The sequence below is a fragment of the Maylandia zebra genome, linkage group LG23 (genome assembly GCF_041146795.1).
Source record: "Maylandia zebra isolate NMK-2024a linkage group LG23, Mzebra_GT3a, whole genome shotgun sequence".
NCBI classification, from domain to species: Eukaryota; Metazoa; Chordata; class Actinopteri; order Cichliformes; family Cichlidae; genus Maylandia; species Maylandia zebra.
The window spans coordinates 9,645,050-9,668,993 of record NC_135188.1 but is presented as its reverse complement, the minus strand read 5'-3'; the positions used below and the strand labels follow the sequence as shown (position 1 = coordinate 9,668,993).

Sequence of the window (23,944 nt, the reverse complement as noted above, 5' to 3'; positions counted from 1 at the left end):
GGATTTTCTGTTTTGTTGAACATTTTCTGCCAAGTTGAATTTCTACTTCGACAGCCGAGCTAGCTCGCAGAATTTGTGCCGGAGAGTTTTCTGAGCTTTTGCATTTACTCTGTTGCTACAGTGCAATGCATGGCCACGTAATGGACACAAGACGCTGCTCAGCATGTCTGAAGTGAAGACAGCGCTGTAGTTCCTAATGAGGCCGAGGAGTGATCGCTCACAGCAACAACGTGCTGACAGAACTGACCAACGCTAAAGCTCCAGAGGTGGACCAGCACGCTGACTGATCTCTTTAACTCTCAAGCTTTTCAAAATGAGCCTCTATGCTCAGCAACACACTGCAGGGCTTTTTAACGCGTGTTTTTCTTCACAATGAGGAAAAGTCAGCAAATTCCAATAAACATTCTTGTTTACTGGAATCATCAGCTTGGTTTAGGCTGAGCCGTTCTTACAGGGTTTTCCTTCCCAAAGAGGACAAAAAATGTGAAAATGAGTTAATTCTCTATTATTCTTATGGAGCATTTCCTGGCCAGCTTTTTGCTTTAGTATTCGGTTAAGTTATCGTCTTTCTCACGACTCGGTGTCCAAGGCACCATTGTGCTCCAGAGCTTTAAATGTGGTTACATTTCCTGAAGGCTGTTAAAACATAAACAACCAGGGCATGCCACTTCCCATACTTCTGGTTTTTGAATAAGATTTTCATGGATGGAAACACAATCAGATGCAAAATGACAGAACAGTAGATCAATATTCAAGCCAGTATGGAGTGATGTGTTTGGTGCAGTAGAAATAGGCTGTAAAACAAAACTGACCTATTAACACATTTACTAACAGAGTATTTCTAGTCGGGAAGAAAGGACTCTCTTTGAGGATGCCGATGTTCACATTTTGTACAGAGAAGACAGATAGTGTTAGAGAGGAGTAAAGGAGGCCATCTATATCCACTGAGAATGACCATCATTGAACTGAGGTGGTGGCTTACGACACCAGCCAACTTCAATGCAATCCTGAGATCCCTTCCCAGGTGTCTCAATCTCCTTTCACACCTTGCTTCAATTGACCTCAATAGCTCACCTGATGGCGGGCTGAGCAATGTCTCAGAGGTTTCACCTGTCGGCCCCAGTGATGGTAATGACCCATGCTTTTTTTTCGCACCTTGGGTCATGTGAAGACTCGCTTGATCAATAGTGGGTTAATGACCCTCAGGACTGCCTGTTACGGGACAGCCCCCATTAGGGGTTAATTACCTGCGTCTCTCCACCAGTTGTTCTAGAACTGAAAAATCTTCTTGGATGAGAAGTGATTGTCTTCAAAAAACTAAAGAAGTCCAGATGTCTTCTTTTCAAGCTCTCAAGATTGTTTTGTATTCTAGCATGTGACAGACTGCTGCATCCTAGATGCATGAAGGAGCGTTTCCGCAGGTCCTTCCTCCCTGCAGCTGTCAGACTGTACAATCAAAACTACTCCCAACAAACATAAATGTTTACATCAGCGCTGTAATTTGCACTAATCAACCAAACAACTACTACTGTTATAACTCTTAGATTATTTTTCTCAGTTCATATAAAAACTCTGTACTTTAAACTTAATAACTGTACAGTACTGTTTTTGTAACTATTGTCCATGATGTAAATATTTTTTCTGTAAACTTTGTGTGTGTTTCTACTCTGTATCCTGTTCTGTTTTCTTTCTTTTGATTAAGTTGATTGAAAAAAGTAATTTCATGATGAAAGCTTTACCAGCCCTCATGACATCACACACCTTCTTCTCACTGTTATACTTGTACTTTTGTGGCGATCGTGGCTCAAGAGTTGGGAGTTCGCCTTGTAATCGGAAGGTTGCTGGTTCGAGCCCCGGCTTGGACAGTCTCGGTCGTGGTTTCCTTGGGCGAGACACTTCACCCGTTGCCTACTGGTGGTGGTCGGAGGGCCCGGTGGCGCCAGTGTCCGGCAGCCTCGCCTCTGTCAGTGCGCCCCAGGGTGGCTGTGGCTACAATGTAGCTTACCATCACCAGTGTGTGAATGGGTTGATGACTGGATGTGTAAAGCGCTTTGGGGTCCTTAAGGACTAGTAAAGCGCTATACAAATACAGGCCATTTACTTTCTGTTAAGGGGAAGTTTGTCTACAACATTTTTTAAAGTCACCTTTATGACAATGTTTGGTGGGTAGCCTTGTTTGCTGGTTTATAAAACCAAGCAATAGTTTTAGTGTTACAAAGTAAACAATTCACAGGAAAAAAGGAAGGAAGAACTCATGTTTAAGTGCTGGGTTATCTTGAGTATGGTGGCGGTGGAGGGTTTGGTTTTTAATGATGGTCCCCTTCCTAATTTCCACCTAATGAAATAATTCCCATCTACCTGCAGTGATACACCACTTTTTTTGCCTGGAGTGGTGTTTGGAGATTAAATTAAAACCATCGTGTAAATCACAGAGCGAGAAAGAATATTATGAGAATGGTGAGTGTGTTTTTTTTTTTTATTTCCTCAGGCAGGCAGGTTTTCATCTGAGGCTCTTGTGTCAAGCATTTGACCTCTTTGCTGGTTTTTTAGTGTCAAGGATTTTTAGGTACTCAAGAGCCACAGTCTGCTTCCATGGAAATATGGCTTGAGGGCATGTCCATCACTGCCGAAAGGGTGACCCAGAATACCCAAACACACCCTGCCCAATCGTATTAAAATTCCTCTGCATGGCACACACATTCCACTTTATTCTAGTCTATAGACGGGAAGGGTACCTGTTGCTACGAAACACCAGCCAAACACACGGGTCAGACAAGCGTGTCCGTGTCATTCCTAACATGACAGTGGTTTGCCATAAATCTGTACCGGCACGGTAATAATACTCCTGCGCAGTGGGCGTGGCTGGTGTTTGGCTCTGTGATCGCTGGTTGGAGCCCAGTCTGGCCCACACTCACAAATGGGGAGGCAACACAGGAAACTGGGGCTTCCAGTAAAAACATGTAATTAGAAACACATTGACTGGGAGCTCTGGCATGATACACCCATCAGGAAGGGAGAGACACATGCAGGCAGGGATGCACGTAGGTTTTTTTTTTTTTTTTTAAGTGATTGAAGTGGAGGACAAGATCACTGGGTCACTGGGAAAGTCCCATGAGAAAATCCAGTGTTGTAAGACTAAAATGGAAAAGCAGAGACATGGACTGTGACATGTTGTTACAGACACAAGCTTAAGAGAGCAGAGCGATAATCAAAAGCAGGGACATCTCAACACCCAATCTGACCTGTCAGCCACTTTAGTTTGATATGTGGCAGACAATAATATTCCACTGCTGCAAATCCCTACTATTACTACTGTTTACAAGATGCAATATAAATGCCACTGTATTTAAGATTGCGTCAGTATGGCCTGGAGGCCTCGCCACTAAAGAGCAGACGGTGCACAGCACGAGCTTCGCGGAGAGCGTGGGCCTCAGCGTGGCCGGGCGGCTCAGGCCATGCCCTGCATGCCCATGTGGTGAACCAAACTCCAGAGGGAAAGCCAGTTAACCCGGCCACATGTGATCTGAGAATCCTCACTAACCATGCTCCCCTCGAAGCATGTCAGGAGCTCAGAGACACCCTGCAAGTTTATATTTATGTGCAGGGGAGCTAAAATGTAACTAAACACAAATACCTGGAATTAGTTAATAGTTTTAAAAAAAATGCACATGAGCTAAAATGTGAAGTTTACTGCAGCATACTGCAACATTTGTATGATTTCAGGAAGCCAAAGGCACATGTGGCAAGATTTACCAAGTTTGAATAAGACACACAGCTCTCCCGCTTCAGTACGATTCTCACAGTCATATCCTGGGATACCAGATAGCCTCTGCACAAGGACAGATGTGAGAAAGAGTCCCTACATCCACAGAGAGAAACCATCAGAGGCACTCTTTAGTGTGTGGTTTTACAGATCAGGCAAGTGGTGACTGTGGCTTCAGAAAGGGAAAAAAAAAGCCTTAATTAGCCTTCACTCCCAGCAGACTGCCAACCTAAGAATAGGGGATAGATTAACAACGAGAACTGAACACTTTTAATCAACTCTCAAAGCCTCTTTTTCCTTGTACCCACCCCCACCTTAATGTCAACAATCTACAAACACATAATTACAAAGAGTAGAGGAAATGGATGTTTCATAGGTGATGAGGTTTTATACATTTTAAAATACAAAGGTGTGAAGTGACAATTCACAGTCTCAGAATAAACTGCTGGAAAATGGGCATTAATCAAATGGGGAGTAATTGAAGGAGCAAATGGAAGTAGATGGAAAAAACAGAAAAGAAGTGCACTTTTATTGAAATGCATGAAGTTCTGGTTTGAACAATGATTTAAAAAAGAACAATGTAAACACATATTTTAAGGCACAAAACCCTTGGGACATTTATATGAAACCATACTCTACAAATCATTACCAGAATCAACAGAAACAGTACTTTGCATTTTTTATTTGCCCCAGATTTGGGAAACATTTGTCCAGAATCTGTGACACAGGTATGCTAACAGGCTTTAAGCACCGCTGGTTTTCATACAACAAGGTGTGGGAAACGAAGGAACTGCTCAACCCATTCCTCAAGGTAAAGATGAAGGTCACACCCAACACATTCATCCAAAAACAGATTTCAAGAAAGATGCAATAGCAATATGTTTACAGCTATTGTGTAAAAACTATTTAGGACCTATTTCAGATTTTCTAGGCATTTTCAGAACTCATAATGCTATAGCATGCTTCTAAAAAGTACAGTACATCTGAACAGGTTTGGACCTGTGCCTTGTATTTTCATCTTTACATATAATCTTCCATTTAAATCAGTAAAACATGAAGTGAATGAATGAATTTTTTGTGTTTATTAATTTAAATAAGACTTCTGGCCTGTGCTCTGTGTTGCTATAGGAACCATAAAGCTCAATAGAAAGTCTGCATAAAAAACAACTGACATGGACATCTTGACACCAATCATTGTCCTGTTTTAAGGCCTGTAATTCACCATTATGGCTACTAGAGTTTGTTATTTTTTGGAGCCAAAAACGACAATATTTGGGTGAAAGACTAAAGTGTTAAGTTGACATTCAAATCCATAGATTATGGATATCGATAAATTAATAAACTACTAGATTTTACTCACCAAAAGTGAAATACACTTCTCTGCCACAGACCAGGCTGTGAAATTTGTCAGATAAATGTATTCAAATACTCAAAACAGCACCAACACCACAAATATGGTCAGAATCTAGTTTAGTGGCTCCATTTAGCTAAACAATTTTAGCCGAGGCCTGCAGTTTTTGTCACTTCGCTGGCTTTATTTTTCTGCCCTTGAGACCCATGCTTTGTTTTGCCTCCTGAACAAAAGGGTTTAGCCTCCCAACAGGAAAATATGTAGAAAGTGTACAGATAAAACTAAAGTGCACAGAAAAGTTTTTGGTCACAACTTGTCTTCATCATTTGGCAACTGGCCACAACTGTACAGTAAGGTATTCAGAGAACAGTGGAATGGGTCATGTTGTGGCAGTATGTACAGTAACACTGGTTAGAGTTCAGAAAGACCGGAGCAGACACAGAGGCTCCGGAGGCAGATCAAACATATCTGGGATTCTGTTTGTTCAGATCTCCAAAAACAATATGGAAACAGTATGACCGAAAGAAAGTACAAATACACAGTCAGTGTTTCAATTTTGAAATACTCGCCTTAATCTTTTCCATGTCCTACATGCATGTATCATTATTAGCAACATTTCTGCTATCTTTCTATCTGCATATCATCTTAGAGCACAAGACTTAAGTTTATCTGAAGAATAAGATCTCGTTTTTAGCCAGTGCTTCCTTAATTGGCTCTAACTCTCCGTTTCCCCGTGGACATTCTCCATATGGACTTTGAGGTAGTCGTTCCTGGTGAACTTCTTGTGGCACAGCTGGCACTCTGCCATCGGTCGGTTGGGGTTGTGCGTCAGCTTGTGCCTGCTGAGCATCTTCTTCAAGCTGAATGAAAGGTCGCAGACCTACAGAAAACAACAAATAGAGGATTATAGGAGTCATAATTACACTATTTAAACACACTTTATTTAAATCTGGCAATATCTGCTCACTGTAGAGCCTCGGTGCAACAAAAATGGGACACGCACTTGGCAACAGAAACGTCTCTTTTCTCCACACTGGTAGCAGGGGGAGGGGGGATGCACGCAACTTAACATCCATCTTAAATGAGGCATTTTACACTGTACAAATGACTTCAGGGCCCTCTATCAATCAGGATAATCCGCCAATGGCTGGCGTTCAGCTGCAGTTTAACATACAGCTTGGAGAATCGCAGCATGTGTCCTCCTCGCTCCATCTGCGAAGAACGTCAGCGCTATGAATTACATTCAGAAAATCTCACAGACAGCTTACATCTGTGGGTGAACGGCAAATATAGAAGCTATGAATGAAAACAGCAGAACCATCACATGATACCATTCCAATAGTTTATCAGGTGGACTTCCACATTTTCATTGATGCGCTATCATGTTGTCATTTATGTTGCTCCAGCAATCTATAAATCTGCTGCTGTGTCAGGAAAAATATTTTCAATTTTGCAAAGTGAAAGAAGGACAGCAGCTGATGAGAGCGAGAGAGAGAGAGGGGCCTCCACTTCTCATGGTATCCCAGATGTTGCTTGATGCTTCGACAACATTTTAATGCTGGTTTGACAGACGCTGCATTCAGAACCCCTCCAGCTCGTCTGGAAAATGTTCCTGGGACTGTGTGATCTCTTTGTCTGACTCAAAATCCACCCCAAAATAAAATCCACATGTTATTTCTATTATTTCTAATAGTTTATATGTTGAATTATTTCTTCCAAAGCTGGGAAAAAGGATCCAGATGAACGCTTGATGTTGCCGAGAGACACGTTCCAGTGATGCTTCACTGGAGATGAATGGGATACTGATTGTGTGTCCTCAAACGACAACTGTAGATGATTCTCAGTGAATATGGGCGCATATGCTGTTTTAGAATTCAATGATCTTGTGGATAGAGGATTAGTGGCGTGTTAAAGCTCAAATGATAATTTAGGAATCCAGACTGGTGCTTTAAGCTTTGTTTGAATAAGACATGCTTGGAATCTACAGTTACGAGCTTAAAGTACTCTGCGTGACTTCAGCGTCCACATCAAAAGTCAACAAAAACGGGATAACAGAAGTTGCATCAGTTTGAAATCTTCTGAGCTTTTGCCTTGAAGACTTTCAGCACAGGGAAAATCCATGCGAGTCGTATTATTATCATAGTTTTGGTTTTGTAGCAGTTTTAGTCAGTGTCTCTTTTTAGTTAGATCACTCACCTTATTTCTTAGTGTTGAGCTTTTTCCTGTATTTCCTGTGATTGTGTTGTTTTATTTTCTTTATACATAGCATAAGTTTGCTCAATATTTGCTTCAACTTGAGCCCAATGGTAGCATTTTTAGGGTCTACTGTAACAGGCCATGTTTTTGTTGAACTTTAGGCTAAAATAAATTTGCATAAGAAATAAACATTCATATTTCACAAGACTAGAATGATTTAAATATGCATTATCAACTCCACATGGAAAACTATTGTAAGCAACATGAAAACATGCCATGGTTTATCTTTATTATATAATGCAGGTTACTAATTCTTACTGTTTCTCATTTCATATCCCAGTAGCCATTTTTGGCAGGTGGGGGTCAGACAGGCCTCTGCCGCTGACCACCACCAAATTCACCCAGGATACAGCCAGCTTAAATGACTTAGTGGTCAAATATCCAACCAAAATTCTGCCAGAAGTTTGTTAATGGCTAACAAAACTGTCTTGCTAAAGGGCATTTAACCAAATATTAGGGGGGATGTATGTATATATTGCAGTGTGTATCTATACTTTTGACCCTGTGTGGATTAATTAAAATCCCCAATAAATTCAAATTTGTTTTTTAGTAATTAATAATATATTCTGTATAATCATTCCACCCTGGAGAAAGCACAGTTCAAAGAAGTCATTAAAAGCCCCAAATTAACATGACATTCAGGCTCGTGATGAGTGTATGGAAACTTCAGACCACAACTGTGGATGGATGGATGAATGATTTGCTGACGCTTGCTGAAGCAGTGACGCAACCCCTTTGTTTCTCTGCCGTGGCTGTCACATGATCCTACTGATATGTCTCTGTCACCTAATCCTCTTACTGTTTTATGTATGTTTATATTTATGTACCAAGTTGCTGCACTTTTTAATACATCAATGTCATATTGATGGCTCCATTGTGAAGGTAATATGAAGGTAATGAAAGCAAAGAAAATAGGGAGTTAAGGGAGTTGTCACATGGGAAAATGGACCTGCTTGATGAGTCGGTGAAGATTTGTGTCATGATTTCGCTTTCAGAGTTACATTCCTAATTTTGAAAAAAGGCATTTTCAGCTCCTGTTTGTTGTGTACTGACGAATAAACAAGAAACAGTAACTGCTTTTCATACTGAAATCCCTTGAAAACCTCACAATTATTAGGCAAGTTTTAAATAACATCTCTTTTTCTGTGATTTCAAAGAGACTTATGTATATTTATTCACGATAGACATGAGAGATAATGATGTTCTTGGAAAGTGTTAGTCACACTAAACCAAAAAAATATGTGTAGCATCTGTGTGTACAGATTGGACTGTTATGACTAGCAGAAGCGGCTTACATGAATGAGTGTCTCTGTGACCAGGTCAAATCAACAGAAAAAGCTCCAACAAAATAACTTTCTTTTCAAAGTCTGTAAACCGTTGCTTGGGAATAAAAAAGCAATCGCAATGTTAATAATGTTTAAAGGTGTCCTGCAACCCAGACCCCTGTATTGTTTAGCCAGCACCATAGTTCGGCGAGTTCAACTTCCAGGACAGTTGTGGCTTTATAAATGAAAAACAGAAAACACAAAATTGGACAAAAACAAAAGCAGGGAGAAAATTTTTCCAAACACTAAAAACAAATTCTGTCGCGTGTTCTCTCCTCAATCTCTGAGAATAATTATTACTCCTGCAGCATTATAAGCAGAGAGTAATTTCTCCCTCTGATCCTCTAAATGTGTTTATGTGAATCAGCCCACTGGGCCCCTCTAAAGAAGAAAGATCGCTATCTGCCTCTAACTGAGCCCCAACTCTTCCACACATCTGGCCCTATGCCAGCAAAACAAGAAAGAACAGACAGTGGTTGATGGTACGGAGGACCAAAACCGCCAAATTTTTTTAAAAAGACCAATAAATTGTTTAAAATGTAATTAAATTAAGAATTAGATATGACATAAATTGATATTTCTGGTTTAACTTGTTTTTTGGGGAAATAAATGTTGTAATAACTCCCCCATTTATTTTCTTTTTGAGTAAATTTCCTTTGTATTTATTTTTATTAATTTTCCATTTCTGTTGTGATGCTCGCATCAGTCAACCAATAGACACAAAGTTGAAATAAATGATGAATAATTAGTTGAATTTATTTTTCTTTTAATTCTTTAGGCACATTTATAGCTATAATTAATTTACTGAGTCAATTTATATATTTTAGGCAGTTGCAGTGTTCCACAGAGCTGCGCACTCACATCACATTGAAAAGGCTTCTCTCCTGTGTGAGTCCTCATGTGCTCGTCCAGTCCTCGTTTCTGACTGAAGGCCTTGTTGCACTCGCTGCATTTATACGGCTTCTCCTGCAGTGAAAAACACACAAAGGCACAAATTTAAAGAGGGCACTTTGTCTGTCAGTGTACAGCAGAAAAATACATTAAACAATAATTCACCAGCTTTGGTCACATATGGACAAAATCTGGAGGGAAAAGTGTAATGACAGACATATGTACAAACAGGCATGCACAGCACAGTGGAAAACACAATAAGATGTGGAAACACATACATTCACCTTCACGCACTGATGTTTTCTCACTTCACACCACAGCGGTCTCCCTGTGCGTTTATGAAGATATGAAATGAAAGATTGTACAGTGCCTGCAGTAGAGAGGAAATGAGCACCATAGAGGCCATCAAAAACACATGGATTCCTCAAAAGAGAAAGGAAAACAAAGGAGAGAAAATCTCTTTGAACGCGTATCAGTGCACTGGCACTCTGGGGCTGTAGAATATCACTCCTGCGTCTCCACACCTCATCGGTTTACCGAAGAACATTTCCTCTATGCCTTTCGGAGGCCTGTCTCACTGTCAGTCAAAGCTGCTATATCACAGTGGGTGTGTTCACAAAAATCTCCCAAGTATGCCTGTGTGTGTATGTACAGTCGAACGGTAGGCGTGTGCTCCCCACTTCGAGGGGAAACGGCGGTGACACCTAAAAGACTTGAAGAGAAGTAAGACGCATGTAGATAGCGAGGAGCTGTTTCCCAGTGTCACTCTTTGGAAAGCTGTTTTTGACGAGTCTGGCTGATAGCAGCGACTCTACCCATTTAAAGCTTAGTTGTCATGGGAACAGGGTGAATGCAGGAAGTTAGGGTCCTGGGAAAGGCACTATCATGTGGGCGGGGCAAGGAGCGCCCAATGACACAGGACACAAAAGGAGGTAAAGATCAGGTCCACTGCATGAGCGGCTTTAAGTATGCAACAGTTTGTGTGAATGTGACTGAATAAAAGGGACGATAAAGCTGGATCTGTGTGTGTGTGTGTGTGTGTGTGTGTGTGTGTGTGTGTGTGTGTGTGTGTGTGTGTGTGTGTGTGTGTGTGTGTGTGTGTGTGTGTGTGTGTGTGGGCGAGAGACCGCCGTCTCAAGGAAACAAACTCTGTCTTGATCAGTGTGATGCAAATTTCCACTTAAACCTGCAGCCATAACAAGTTCACTTCTTTTTCCATCAGGGGAGGAGGGTTCTTCTATGAAAGACTGAAAAGGTCAGTGTTCAAAGGTCCCGAAACACATGGATGGACTTAGGTGATGTGGTGTACCCAGAATGCATCACTACGACCCCGGTAACATTGAACATCTGTACCTGGTGGCCTTCACTGTTCAGCAGCTGTTCCCCCTTTGACATCTGACCTGGCCATTCTTCTGGATCTGACCACTCTCCAAAAATGTGCACATCTATACATGCAAGGATGGAGTCTCGTTTAATTACTCCGACAGAGCACATCTTCTCGTATGACATTTGAAAAGCTGGTATTTGTAAAGCAGCATGCCAACGGCACGTTGTTGTACTCTATTAGGCTTCAGGCTCCAACCAGATATCAACAAACAGCCCATTGTAGGTTTGAATGGTTTTCAGACATGCTAGCAGCACGGCTCCAGGCTGTGTCAGTCTGCCAGTCTGTCTGCTTGGTTGTTTTTTTCCTCTCCTTTGATCGAGAACGGAATATCTTAACAAATACTGGATGGAGTGCCGTGTTCTTTTGTGCAAACATGCGCTGTCCTTTTTTGTCTAGAACCACAACAAGATTGTATTATTGTGGTTCACAGTGAAATGCCAAAAACAAGAAATCTCACCCAGGTCTTTATGATATTATGGCTTTAATCAATATTAGTCGGTCCAAAAAATTTGCAAAGGTGCAGTGTCAGCTTTGAGTTAATGTGCAAAAACTGACTTGATTAAGATGTTGCCCAGAAAACAAGGAGAAACTGAATGTATTCAACATCGTTCATTTTGTGGTTTAACTTAAAATTGTTTTAATTATAAAGGTGGTGACATTATCAAAATGACAAGCATAGCTCTAGCTTTTTCTTGATCTCTACTAGAGTAGCTTTGCATGATTAATTATTAAAGTTATTCTTTATTTATCTTTTGAATGAAAGATGAATCCGAAAGATAAATAATTCAGAACCAGGACACGCTGGAGAAATTATATCTCTTAGCTGGCTTGAGAGTGCCTGAGTGTAGCTCCTGGATGAGCTGGAGGAGATGTCCAAGGAGAGAAAGGTTGAGACCGGCACTGTTAGTGGATGGATGAATGCGTGTATGAATGAATGACTAATTGAGCTTGATGCACCCACTCAGGTCATCCGCTATCTTAAACAAACAGTTTTAACTCAACTCCATTTAATTTTATTCATTTTTAATTCTATCTATTTTTTTAATGTACTGTATTTCTCACATTAATTAACTGTACATTTACAGACCTCACTTTTTGAAACTTGGCCATGTTTAGTATGAGCATCCACACTGGCAAAATACATATTAACAGAAACTAAAGAAAGGCATAATAGATCACCTCTGAGACTCACGCATGAATCAGGTAAAGCTTTTGCCTTTTGGGAAAAAGTGAAAGGGGCTAATTTCATGAGTAAACCTTAGTGTGACACATTAGTCTTATTAAACTTACATATAAAGCATTAGCATTTAGAAAATAGGAAACTGGGGAATTGGAAATTCTATTCCATATGGCTGAAAGATGACTGGCTAGTGTTTCTGTAACCACAGAACAAACAGCCATATCAGTTTTCATTGAAGATCAAAATTGTTTTAAAAATCCTTTAACTTCCAAAATATCGTCATCAGACGTGTTCCATTTTGGTTTGCAGATGATGTGGTTTGCGGTATAAACACAAATCACACAATCTCTAGTCACATCCATCTCACATCATCTGTACATTAACAGTGAGCTGCAGCTCTTTCAGCCAAATGACATTAATTTTTCTCAACAGTGACTTCATCTGCCTCTGCTGTGTGTAACTGTTCAGCCCATTTCTCCGAGCGCTGTGAGCGAAGGCAGATCTGGGACGCTGGGAACAAAACATCAGTCAGTTTAATCAGCTGCACGCTACAAAATCATACCTGCATGTTCTTACGGAGTCACAGCAACCTGGGCAGGTTACCTTCATTATCGGCACAGTGTAACAGAGCGATGTGCTCTGGACAGCATTAAAGAAGAACAAATCTTTGAAATTAACTATGCTGACAGGCTTCGATTGTCACAGTCAGAGTTGTATAAACTGATGATGGAAGTCTATGATGAAACGCATATTAGGTCTCATTCGTCAAAAGTGACACTAACGCACACATCCAGATGGTTACAAAGAGCGCATGGAAAGTGTCGCTTTGGCAGAGAACTTTAGTGGGTTGAGAAATGACGCAGGAAAATGAGCCGTGTCCCAGCACAGGAAATGACCTCATGACATTTAGAGGGAAGCCTACCTTTTCTTTTCTCCATCCCAAACATGGCCTCATTTTGCAATTACATGTTCACACCATAAAACAAATGCTTGTTATGAATTTTCTACATCCTCAAACAGCTGTGTCTGTTTATAATGAAGTAAAAAAAAAAATCTCTGAATGTGTTCAAAGCAAAGTGCAAGCATTATTTTTCCAATTCTCTCTCCTGTCTTCACTACACCACTGCTGCCTTTTTATCCATAGGCCTTACTGGACAAATTATGAAACTGGTGGTTATTGCCTTATAATTAAATTTACTGGGAAAGTCACATATGTTAGACACGGAGTTCTCACACTATCTTGCATTAGGCAAGGTGTGTGAGAGTTAATTCATTCTTCATGCAAACGCTGCACTTTACACAGTGGTACACAAAAGAAAAACCCAAAGTGTGCGCTCAAGGTAACCGTGGAACAGAGCCGGCATCCCATTCACTCTTTCTGTGTCTGCACCTATTCACTGTCTTATCATCCTTTATCTAATCCGTCTGAATTATGCATGGCAGGTCAAATGTCTATTAAGCAGACATCACATATGCTGATCTATTTACTTTTTGAGGTCAAAAAGAATAGTACCAGCCACCTGGTTGGCTTGTTAATAATATCAGTGAACCTAAAAAAAACCTCACAGACAGACAAGCAAAGATTATGTCTTCTGGAGAATGGCAAACCACTGACAGAGGTGTAATTATGCGTTAACTGGCAGCAGACAATGGCCTGACAAAGGCTACGTTCACACTGCAGGCGAAAGCGCATCAAATCCGATTTTTTTGATCCTATGCGACCCATATCCGATCATGGTGTGACAGTGTGAACGGCACAAATCCGATATTTTCAAATCCGATCTGGGTCACTTTCGTATGCGGTACTGAATCCGATACATATCCGATGTTGTAGAAAGCGACCGCTGTTTGAATGGTTATGTCGCATTAAATCCATCTTTTACGTCACTGACACAAGACAGACGCTAATTATCAGCGCCGGAGAAGACATCGTGAACGCTTCCTGGCCATCCCGTGTAGATGTTAGTGAAACTGTTGGGAAGACAACGTGAACATTTTATTTGTACTGTATAATCTGCAGATTCTGACAGAAATCACCAACTATCCTTTGAAGCACCGCCTCTCTCTAAAACAGCAATAAGGATAATTATTAGGTTATTTACATTATTATGTAAATAACAAAATAACTTAAAGCAAAAATTGGGAAACGTAAAGTCCAAAGTCTTTATATTAAGGGCCATCAGTTAAATAATACTGTTTGCTCTGGGTCTAAACAGAGCGCGTTGTGAGTGACGTCTTCTTTTGCGCATGCGGGCCGCTTTGAGCGTTCACACTAGAGAGCGTTTGCTGTTGCATTTTATTTGTAGTGTGAACAAGCAGACAAAAAAAATCGGACTTGATCAAAAAATCGGAATTGAGCATTAACACCTGCAGTGTGAACGTAGCCAAAATCTAGCAAAGAAAGAATGTTAAGGTGTCTGATGGCCGGACGTGGAGCCACACAACTCTGAAGTTGGGCAAAAGATTTGCTCTGGGATGTAGCACTAAAATATACAGCAAGTGCTAACTAGGCCAACCAAGTGCAGCTTTTTCTAGGAAATTTTTCTCTGGGCAACTTTGAGACAAACGACCACTGTTTCAAAACTACAGTGGAACCCCGACTTACGAAATTAAATCGTTCCCGAGGGTCTTTTGTAAGTCGAAGCACCCATCGCTCCTTTTGAGTGAACGATAGGCTATAGGCTAATTGCTAACTGCAACAACAATACTTCGTTCAAGTGGAACAGCGAAGCGCAAGTACGAAAGCCAAGGGGTTGTCACATGATTCGGAAGGCATTCTGGGCTCAGCCAATCAGAGCCAGCGGATTTCGTTACGTGGGCATTTTGCCGTAACACGGGCAGAAATATTGCTGTTAAGTGCCTTCGTAACTTGAATTTTTCATTAAATGGAAATGGGGTATTCATAAGTCGGGGTTCCACTGTATCACTAAATATAGACGGTATAAAAGGTAGGCATAGAGATGGTGGCTTCTCAGAATTAACATTCGGTTGCTGCCATGTTGGTTTTATTTTGTTTTGGACTTAAGTTACCTTATAGGCTAGAATGCTAATTTATCATTTACCGCTAGCTAACTTGGTTAGCAAGCTGCATTCATCAACTATGCAGGTACAACTCACACGCACACATATCAACTACTTGATAACAGGCTGATAAAACTGCACAATCTAGGGTGACCAGATCCTACAAACTAAAATGTTCGTCAAACCCTGTTTGTGTGGGACAAAGTTGGACACGTCAACAAGGCTGAAAGAGTCTGAAATGTTCATATCTAACCTAAAAAAACCAATAAGTTGTCCATTTTACCAGACAGTCCAAATATATTATTGCTGCTTTTCTGTTTAATAACACTTTTGGGTTTCAGTTTGAAAGTATCCATAGACTGACACACCTTTTTTGAGCCATATCTAAGAATTGTATCCAATTATGACACACATATGCCGAGTCTCCTCACACAGTGCTTTCCCTTGTGTAAAACTGAAAAATAACTTGTTGTTTCCATGATATTCAACAAAATCTGCACAGCTTTTTTGGTTATTTGGACATTTCCTTGGTGGCATTAGACAGACTAACTTTCTGACTATAATAAAAGTACTGGCAGTCTGTAGTACCCCTCAGCCTCCTAGTAGATGCACCTATAGTATAAACTTCCAAATTCAAGGTCACTTCCTTCTCGAGATGCTGCATTCACAAGATTTTGAGGAGACTTTGTATCTGACCTTAAAGTTGAGTTCATTGAGATTCAAACATGTCTAACATTTTTAGCTGATACACCTAAGGTATCAATTTAAAACTTCTATGTTGTTTTTTGCCCAACAGGGTGACAGCTGAGGGGTAAAAAGCTTTCCCTTTATAGGTAAATAGGTTATCTTATTGTATATTTTTATTCTATTTTATTCTACTGTATATAGTATATTATTTTATTCTATTCTGTACAGCTGTGTACTGTATTTATTCTTATTGTATTCTAATTTTTGCGTCATAACTTTTGCACTGTCCACTTCCTGCTGTGACAAAACAAATTTCCCACGTGTGGGACTAATAAAGGTTATCTTATCTTATCTTATCTTAAAAGCCAGACTTTAGAAAAGTGCATGTGCTATAGAATGTCCCACATTTGAGAAAATTGGGGGGGATTGTCTCAAAATGTGGGATGGGACATATAAAGAAGGACATCTTTTGTTTGTGCCAGCCATAAATTAGTCATAAAAATACTACAAAAGGCAAAACAATACACGCAAACAAGGTAAAGGTCTGGAAACCGCTCTTTGGGCATCGCCATAATTCATCCACAACAGTCAGCTTTTGTCTGTGACAGCCAAGAGTATAACAGCTTCATTTCGTGTACAATGGTTAGTATTAACGAACAATACAAAACTAGGAAAGACAGGAAAGAAAAATTCAGTAAGAAATGGAAAAACTTACACGAGTGTGTGTGCGGATGTGCATCTTCAGGCCATCGTTCTTGCTAAATGCTTTGTCACAGTAAGGACACTGATATGGGCGCTCACCTAGGAAAGGAACACCATAATACATCATATATGTATATGAATTTGATATGGCATCACAGAGGAGTAAACAGTTTTTGAAACTCGTACGTATATCAGTAAGGCATCACTTGTAAAGAACCCCACAAAGAAAATATGAAAGAACACGTATGCTGCTCACTTTAAGGCTAGCGCTAGCAGCACAGAGGTCGGGAGATACAGCTACCATCAGTGCAAGAACTAGTGCAGTTAGTTCTTGCACATGCAAATAAATGGCATGAAAGTAACTACTTTGTGTACAGCCTTTAATTGGGACCATCAAACATGTGACTAATCTGGCCCAGTGGATGGCTTTGGAAACTGTGAAAACTACAGTGGAGTCATCAGATATCGACAGGTTCATTTGCCTAACTTGTGATTGATTTTAGCTGACAGGAGTAGAGTAGCACCAGGTGTTGTCTTCTCATGCTGTAGCTCATGTGCGTCTAGGTTAAATATGCTGTTTATTTGAAGCTCTTCTGCATACCTTGATTGTAACATGTGGTTATTTCAGTTGCTGTTGCCTGGCTATTAGCTAAAAGCAGTCTAACCATTCTTCCTCTGACCTCTGACATCAAGAAGGCATTTTCACCCAGAGATTTAGTCTTTTTTAGACTATTCTCTGTAAACCCTAAAGATGATTTACAGTAAAATTCGTAGTAGATCAGCAGATTCTGAAATACTCAGACACCAAACAGCCATGTCATGTTTAACCTCCTAAGACCCCAACTCTTACATGGCATGCATTTTTAAATTCTCTTTGCTGTGTCTGTCCCGTCTGTAACATCTGAAAATAAAATATAATAAATAATAAAAACAAAGATCGACCAAATGGACCAATACGGCAATGCCACGATGATCCATTTGGCAAAGTAAATCCATTGGGTATCCTTGTTGGTCTTCAGACAACAATTCTGATGGCTAAAGAACCAAATGGGACAGGCGAAAAAATAAATAAATAAATAAAAAAATAAAAAAAATAAATTCTCTTTGCTATTTGGGCTGTTTGGGACCTGATGAATGTAAAAACAAAGAATTTCCAGAATTTTTTTTTTTTACCTGATTTTTGTCTCTGAGAAAAATGAGATCCACATAAGAGGACATTCATTTGAAATTTCAATAGAACAGTGGCAGTAAAATGTCCTCGTAAGTGGATATCAGGCCGTTGTAGAGCAAAATTTAGTATTTTGGTCTAGACATCCCAAAATGTGATGTCCACATTTGTCAATGCCAGGTCCTAGGAGGTTAAAATCATTTAAATCACTTTTTCCCCATTCTGACCATTTCTCGACGCTGGGTTTGATGTCTAAAACTACCCCTGCTTATTCATATATTCTGCTGCCTTTGTCCTATTCAGTAAACTGTGTTTTTGTCCTGCCCCAATACAAATTTGACCTGGTTACTGGTGAAGAACTTCTCATTCATTGTGATGCACACTGTCTTTCCACTGCAGAGCTAAAGCTTGTGTTGGCTCGCTATCTTAGCTTCAACTGGCCAACCATTTAGGAGCACATCACAGGCAATGTGGCTTCTCTTGGTTGGATCAAAAACATTTAAGCCAACCTCCTGCAGATCCTATCTGAGCACACACCGCTGATGACAAAGAGAAAGTGACAAGCTGTCAGTCAAACGGTTCACTGACACATGGATCTGTTTACCTTGCACTGATCGACGGGCCAGATAAGAGTCACAGAATGGATTTCTAATCTATAGAAGGGATATGAGGTAACCTATAGGACTGTGCTGAAATTAAAGATTCTGACAGGATAATACAGTACAAAAACTGACAAAAAATGCAGGTTCCATTATTGCCTAATTTAATTCATACTCTGCAAACTAAACATTAAATTCACCCCTATGTCTAGAAAACAGATACATCAGGAAATCACAGTGATCAGGATTTTTTTTCTCCATGTGAAACTTGGCTGAATTTATATATATATATATATATATATATATATATATATATATTTCTGCCCGCAAGTGCTCACAGTACTATTTAATGAAACGCTATCAAAAACAGATACCTAAAGCTACACATTTGTTGTTCATTTCTTCACTACAAGCATCTAATTTCTTATCAGCTTCACAGTAATCTCTCTTTAGTGAATAATTGTTGAACAGGCAAGCAAGGAATTTTATTGATGGGGGAGATGTTTTACCCCTTTAAGTAATAAGGTTAATTAGCCGTGTTTCCGTGGGATTCAAAATGCAGAGATGCTTATTAAATCAGAAAATCCATCTCGGGAATAGACGAGTAATATTATCCTACCGCTATAAACAGGACTGTGTTGGGGTGATTTTGTGCTTCTGTTTCTACCATTAGGTCCATCTCTGTTTCAACAATGAAAGCTTGGGCAAGGTATGGCAATTTTTTTATATTATTTTCTAAAGACTAAGTTACAAAAACAGAAGGTCGAGGGCTTTATTCTTAATACATCCTACAAAGCCTGCATCTTTCAACATTAAAGCTACAGCAGCTGTCATGTGCAAAACATACAAATTGGGCTCTAAACACACCATAACCCCACCCACCCATCCGCAAGACAGCTTTAAAGAGGCATGAGGAAGAGCGCTCTAGTAATACAACGTGTAACCTCAGGTTGGTGTGCAAAGGATTTACGTGACATATGTGAACTGATTACACGTACTGAAACATGTGCACGAGGGCAGCTCGGCATTCTGTCCCAAAATCCCCTTCTGAGCAATTTCAGCCTCTAGGAGGCCTTTTGTTGACAAACAGGAAAATCTGAATCCCAGATGTGTTTTCAGACAAACCCTATGTCTTATGTAGCATGTGTGGTATCAGGTTAAGGCCCAGCGCTAGCCTTGGGGAGTCCTGGGGAAGGCATTAGTGTGCTAATAGCACCAGAGCACAGAGTGCTAGTGTACTCTGCAGCTTGGATCACATCCCTCCCAGGAGCTGGCTATTGTCAGCAAATATACAGCACAGACAACCACACCCTGCTAACACTGAGCGTTGCTACAAGTGCATACCAATTCACCTACTTAACCTATACATTGTTTGGTTCTGAACATGTGTGTTTCATCAAGAAACTACAAACAGATTAATTGATGGTATCCAATATTTTAAAAAGAGGTCAGTAATAAATATGGTCTCTTCAAACACCCTACTCAAAATCAGTTCTGTTCAACAGTCAAGGCTTTTCCAGGGTTTCAGTCTGATTGGACTAAAACAAGAACCCCTCAATCTCTTAGCGGAACAGGAAATAAACAAATGCTACTTGGAAACCAAAGCAGTAACTTTGGAACATTGGTCTCTATTATTCAGCGTCTGTTCTGCCGAGTGTTACTGTAACTAGAAACCCTCCACTTATTCTCCAGATTGAGCCAGATTGTTTGGGGATTATGAGGGGTGGCTGCAGCACTGAGCCAGGGCTTTATGTGTGTGGAGATGGTAACTGATTTAGCATGTGCTGAAACAGTACACCATCTCTTTGACCCTGGGTGTCTCCCCCAGCCCCCTGCTGTGGCCCTCACACTCCTTGTCTGCTAATCGATCCGTTTGGCACCCCTCGTGCGTTGTATATGTGTGCGCATACGGCCGTGTATCTGGTTAGCAGATGGTCGGCTTTGTCGTTTTGCCTGCCGCACGGCGTTCGTGTTATGGAGAATGCTTTGTAGCTTCGGGGCTCCAGTCTGAAAGACATTAGCGCTGTCCATCAGAAATTAATTCCTGGCTTCCTCCAGTTTGGGGGAGACAGTGGCCCTCCGCTGTCCTTCTCTCCGCTCTGTGCCACATGCCGACAGGGGCCAGGGAGGTAACGTGATATCAGTGTGTTAAAGATGATAAGAGATTGCCTTTGATGAGCCATAGGAACGTCCAACAACTTTTACACTTGACCTTTCCATTATAGCAAAGGGCTCAGAAGTTTTCACCACTTCCTCAAACAATTCGCTCAAAGTACCATACCAAGGTACCTCTATCGAGACGAGTCCGTGCCCGAGCCTCGCCACACATGGTGCAGATCTGATCCAGACGTACCTCAAAACCAAGCCCTCAATCCAAATTAACCATCTCAACACCCATGCAACAGTGACGTACTATTCATCATCGAGACAAACAATAATTCACTACATGGTGATTTTGCTTTACAAGATTGTAACCATGACCACAGTCAAGACAAACAAAGTCATCTGTACGTAAATAGGTTCAGTGATTCCAGAGTTCTGCCAGATGTCAGTTCAGGGGCAGCTGTTCTGGCATGAGACCGCTACAAGCTGAAACGTGTAGCTTTAAAAACATCAAAATATGGGCTGCATATAATTACTATAAAAAATGATACCATGATCAAGACAATTAGTAACCTCCAAGCTGTGCCAGCAGTATGGATAGTATAAGTTAAAACATTATAGTATTACTATGTGTATTGCTTCTAATATAATTTGTGGTCTCGCTGAGAAACTTATTTGTACAAAGAACAGAGCCTTTCTTATCTTGTGCCAGGGGGCAATCTCTATTACAGCAACCCAGTGTTTAAAAAAAGCACATTGAATATTAGTTTTCTGGCACGGCCATCTGTGTAATTATACAAATGTTACAAAACTCAGGTGGCAATGATTTACCAACGTTATACAGAGCACACAACTGCAGCGCACGCCTCTGAGTAAATGCTAGCATTTACTGGCCCTTGCTCTACATCTGTGGAAACCATATACAGAGAGCTGTATTTACATTATCTACTGTATACAACCTGTTAATATTAGAATGCAGTGTTTGGCACTAATGATTATCTGGTGGCCTGCATGGCTGAGATCTCAGGCTTTTCAAATTGTCGGCGTGGCAGGGTTCATCAAGCTGTTAAACATGATGACATTAACAGGTTATTTGTATGTAAATGTGCTTAATGAAAAGAGTAATCTCCATAAGCAGATACACGCCTGTGAATACAAAGTATCTATTTGTAGCCTGTAGTGTGAGTTCTACTGACCAATCACGATTAAGTTGCATGGAGACGCACAATATGTGCGGTGAGCAAAAGAGGGACTGTGATTGTCAAAATGTAACCGCACACTGATTGGTTATTATCTGGCAATGATTTAAATATAACAATACAGCAACATTTATAACAACAGGTCAAACAGGAAGCTTTGACCACTGATATCAAAAACCTAAAAGTTGTCCCCAGAGACTAAGTTAGCAGACTAGATTACTGGCTCTCAGATTGTGGAAATAGATATAAGTCATACAGTAGAAAAGCTACAGTAAGCTGAAAAAATGTAATGTTATTGATGTTTTGTCACTTAAGCCTTAATTAATATCTATTATCAGCATGAGGGGCTAAAGTCAAGCTTCTGTTTAGCGAATCATTTTCATATTTTTAATGTGGATTATTAAAACATACACAAATGCATATAACCAGACGGTGCGCACACAAAGCCTGGCAGTGATTTAATCTATTTAGATCTAATTTATCCAACCAGATGACACAAATTAAAGCTAAAACTACAAAGATGAAGACAGCTATGGTGGTTTGATGCTTTTCTTAGTTCTCTGAACCGAGCTGCACCACAACCAGAAAATATATTTTTTTAAGAAAAGGAGCTCTAAGAAAGATCCCTCTCTTACAAATAACTTGACTATTTGTTTTCTTTAAGCCGTACAAGATGATGCTTAAATTAGAAATCTGATTAGAGTAATCTTCTCTCCAATGTCTCTCTGTGTGCTTAACCTTGTTCTGTTCCAGTACTTGATTAATCTAAGGGTATTTAGGGCTAATGTGTTCCTTTTAACCCAATCGTGCTAGGTGACACATAGTGGTGTTGATGCATCCCATCTCATTTAAACAGGACTTATTGCGCTCACTTATAGCTCCAACAACAAGAGTAGTTTTACATGATTTTCAGTTCAAATTAATCCTTATTTATCTTCTGCTGTTCCCTGGCGTGCTGCAGCCACCCTTTAAATCCTTGTTTGTGGTCACCACATTAGTTGTTGCATGTGAAAACTATAATGTCTGTAACTAAGATAAAGATCTCTGCATCAGCAGTGGTATAGGAAAAGAGAAAGATGAAACAGGAAGCAAGATTATTCCATGTTTGTTCCGAGTTTTTTTTCCTCCTCACATTCTCAGGATGTTTCCAACTATGTAATCTGGGAATCTCTAGGCACCTACACTGATAGATAATTGAAACTGCGATAAATAACAAACTGGCTGCAGCATTTGTAAGGGTGACAACGGCAACAATAAACGTTCCTAAACGCCAACCTCCCTTTAAAGACATGTCCACACTAATACGTTTTCGTTTGAAAACACATCTTTTTCTCTCCGTTTTGGCCTTCCACACTGAGACGGCGTTTTTGGTCAAGGAAAACTGAGCTTTTTGAAAACGCTCCCAAAAGTGGATACATTTGAAAGCTGTTTTCGTGTTGCAGTGTGGATTGTGAAAAACGGAGGCTTTCAAAAACGATGACGCATTTTAGTCATATGATGCAGTCATGTGACCAATTCAACTAAGATGGCGGACGGCATTGTACGGCAGTTGTTTTGTTTTTTCCCCATTTTTCTCAGCCCTATTAAAGATTGATATCAGTTTGTACATGCTCCTCATAGCTTTTCTTCAAAGAAGACGGAATGTTAATTTCAGTGTATTTGGTACGTCTCCCAGTCTATATTCTCACTCGCTTTTGCAACTTTGTACTCTTGTGTTACTCGCAGCAAGAACTCCACCTCATTGTCAGTCTATTTAAAAAACTCGGTGCTTTTCCTTGACATTTTGCCGTGATGTTTCAAAGAGCCGGAACATAAATAAATGGCAGACTGAAATGAGGCAGGTCGAATCCTCTTACGTTTCATGCATCCGCGGGGAAAGTAAGTGTTTTCAGTCGTTTCAGTGTGGATGAAAAACTCTTCAGAAATGACTGAAAACGATAGTGTGGACGTGGTGCATTTTTAGACGAAAACACCTTTTTCAAATTTATCCAGATTAGTATAGGCGTAGCCTAGGTCATCTTTCTTTGGATGGGCTACCTCTATCGCATGGCTTCTGCAAGCAGAACATCATTCCTCACTCTTAATTGGGAATGGAAACTTCTGAAATCTTGTACATATTCAAGCCAAAATCTTACGCAGAACCTTGAGCACACGGGTGCTGTTTAAAATGTACCCCAAAAATCCCACTAATTGACATCAAATAGAGCAAAACGGCAAGCATTTAGAGCACCTGAAGGCTCATGTTTTAGCTCACAGGGGATCCTTTGCACATAAGCTGACATCACTATTTAAAACTGGCCATTTTTACTGAG

At 40.3% G+C, this 23,944-nt stretch overlaps 1 protein-coding gene across 2 annotated transcripts in view; it reads right to left on the bottom strand.

Moving 5' to 3' along the window:
• Positions 1-4,260: 4,260 nt before the first annotated feature.
• prdm5 (PR domain containing 5) overlaps positions 4,261-23,944 on the bottom strand; it is a 43,092-nt gene continuing 23,408 nt past the window's right edge. Inside the window, exons 14-16 of one of the 2 annotated variants that reach the window (XM_004557085.3) lie at positions 16,577-16,662; positions 9,557-9,661; positions 4,261-5,994 (exon numbers count right to left, since the gene is read on the bottom strand). In XM_004557085.3, the coding sequence (XP_004557142.1) occupies positions 5,830-5,994; positions 9,557-9,661; positions 16,577-16,662 (356 nt within the window). In that variant the 3' untranslated portion in view covers positions 4,261-5,829. The remainder of the gene's footprint in view (positions 5,995-9,556; positions 9,662-16,576; positions 16,663-23,944) is intronic. The other variant, XR_013095625.1, reaches the window with a different exon arrangement.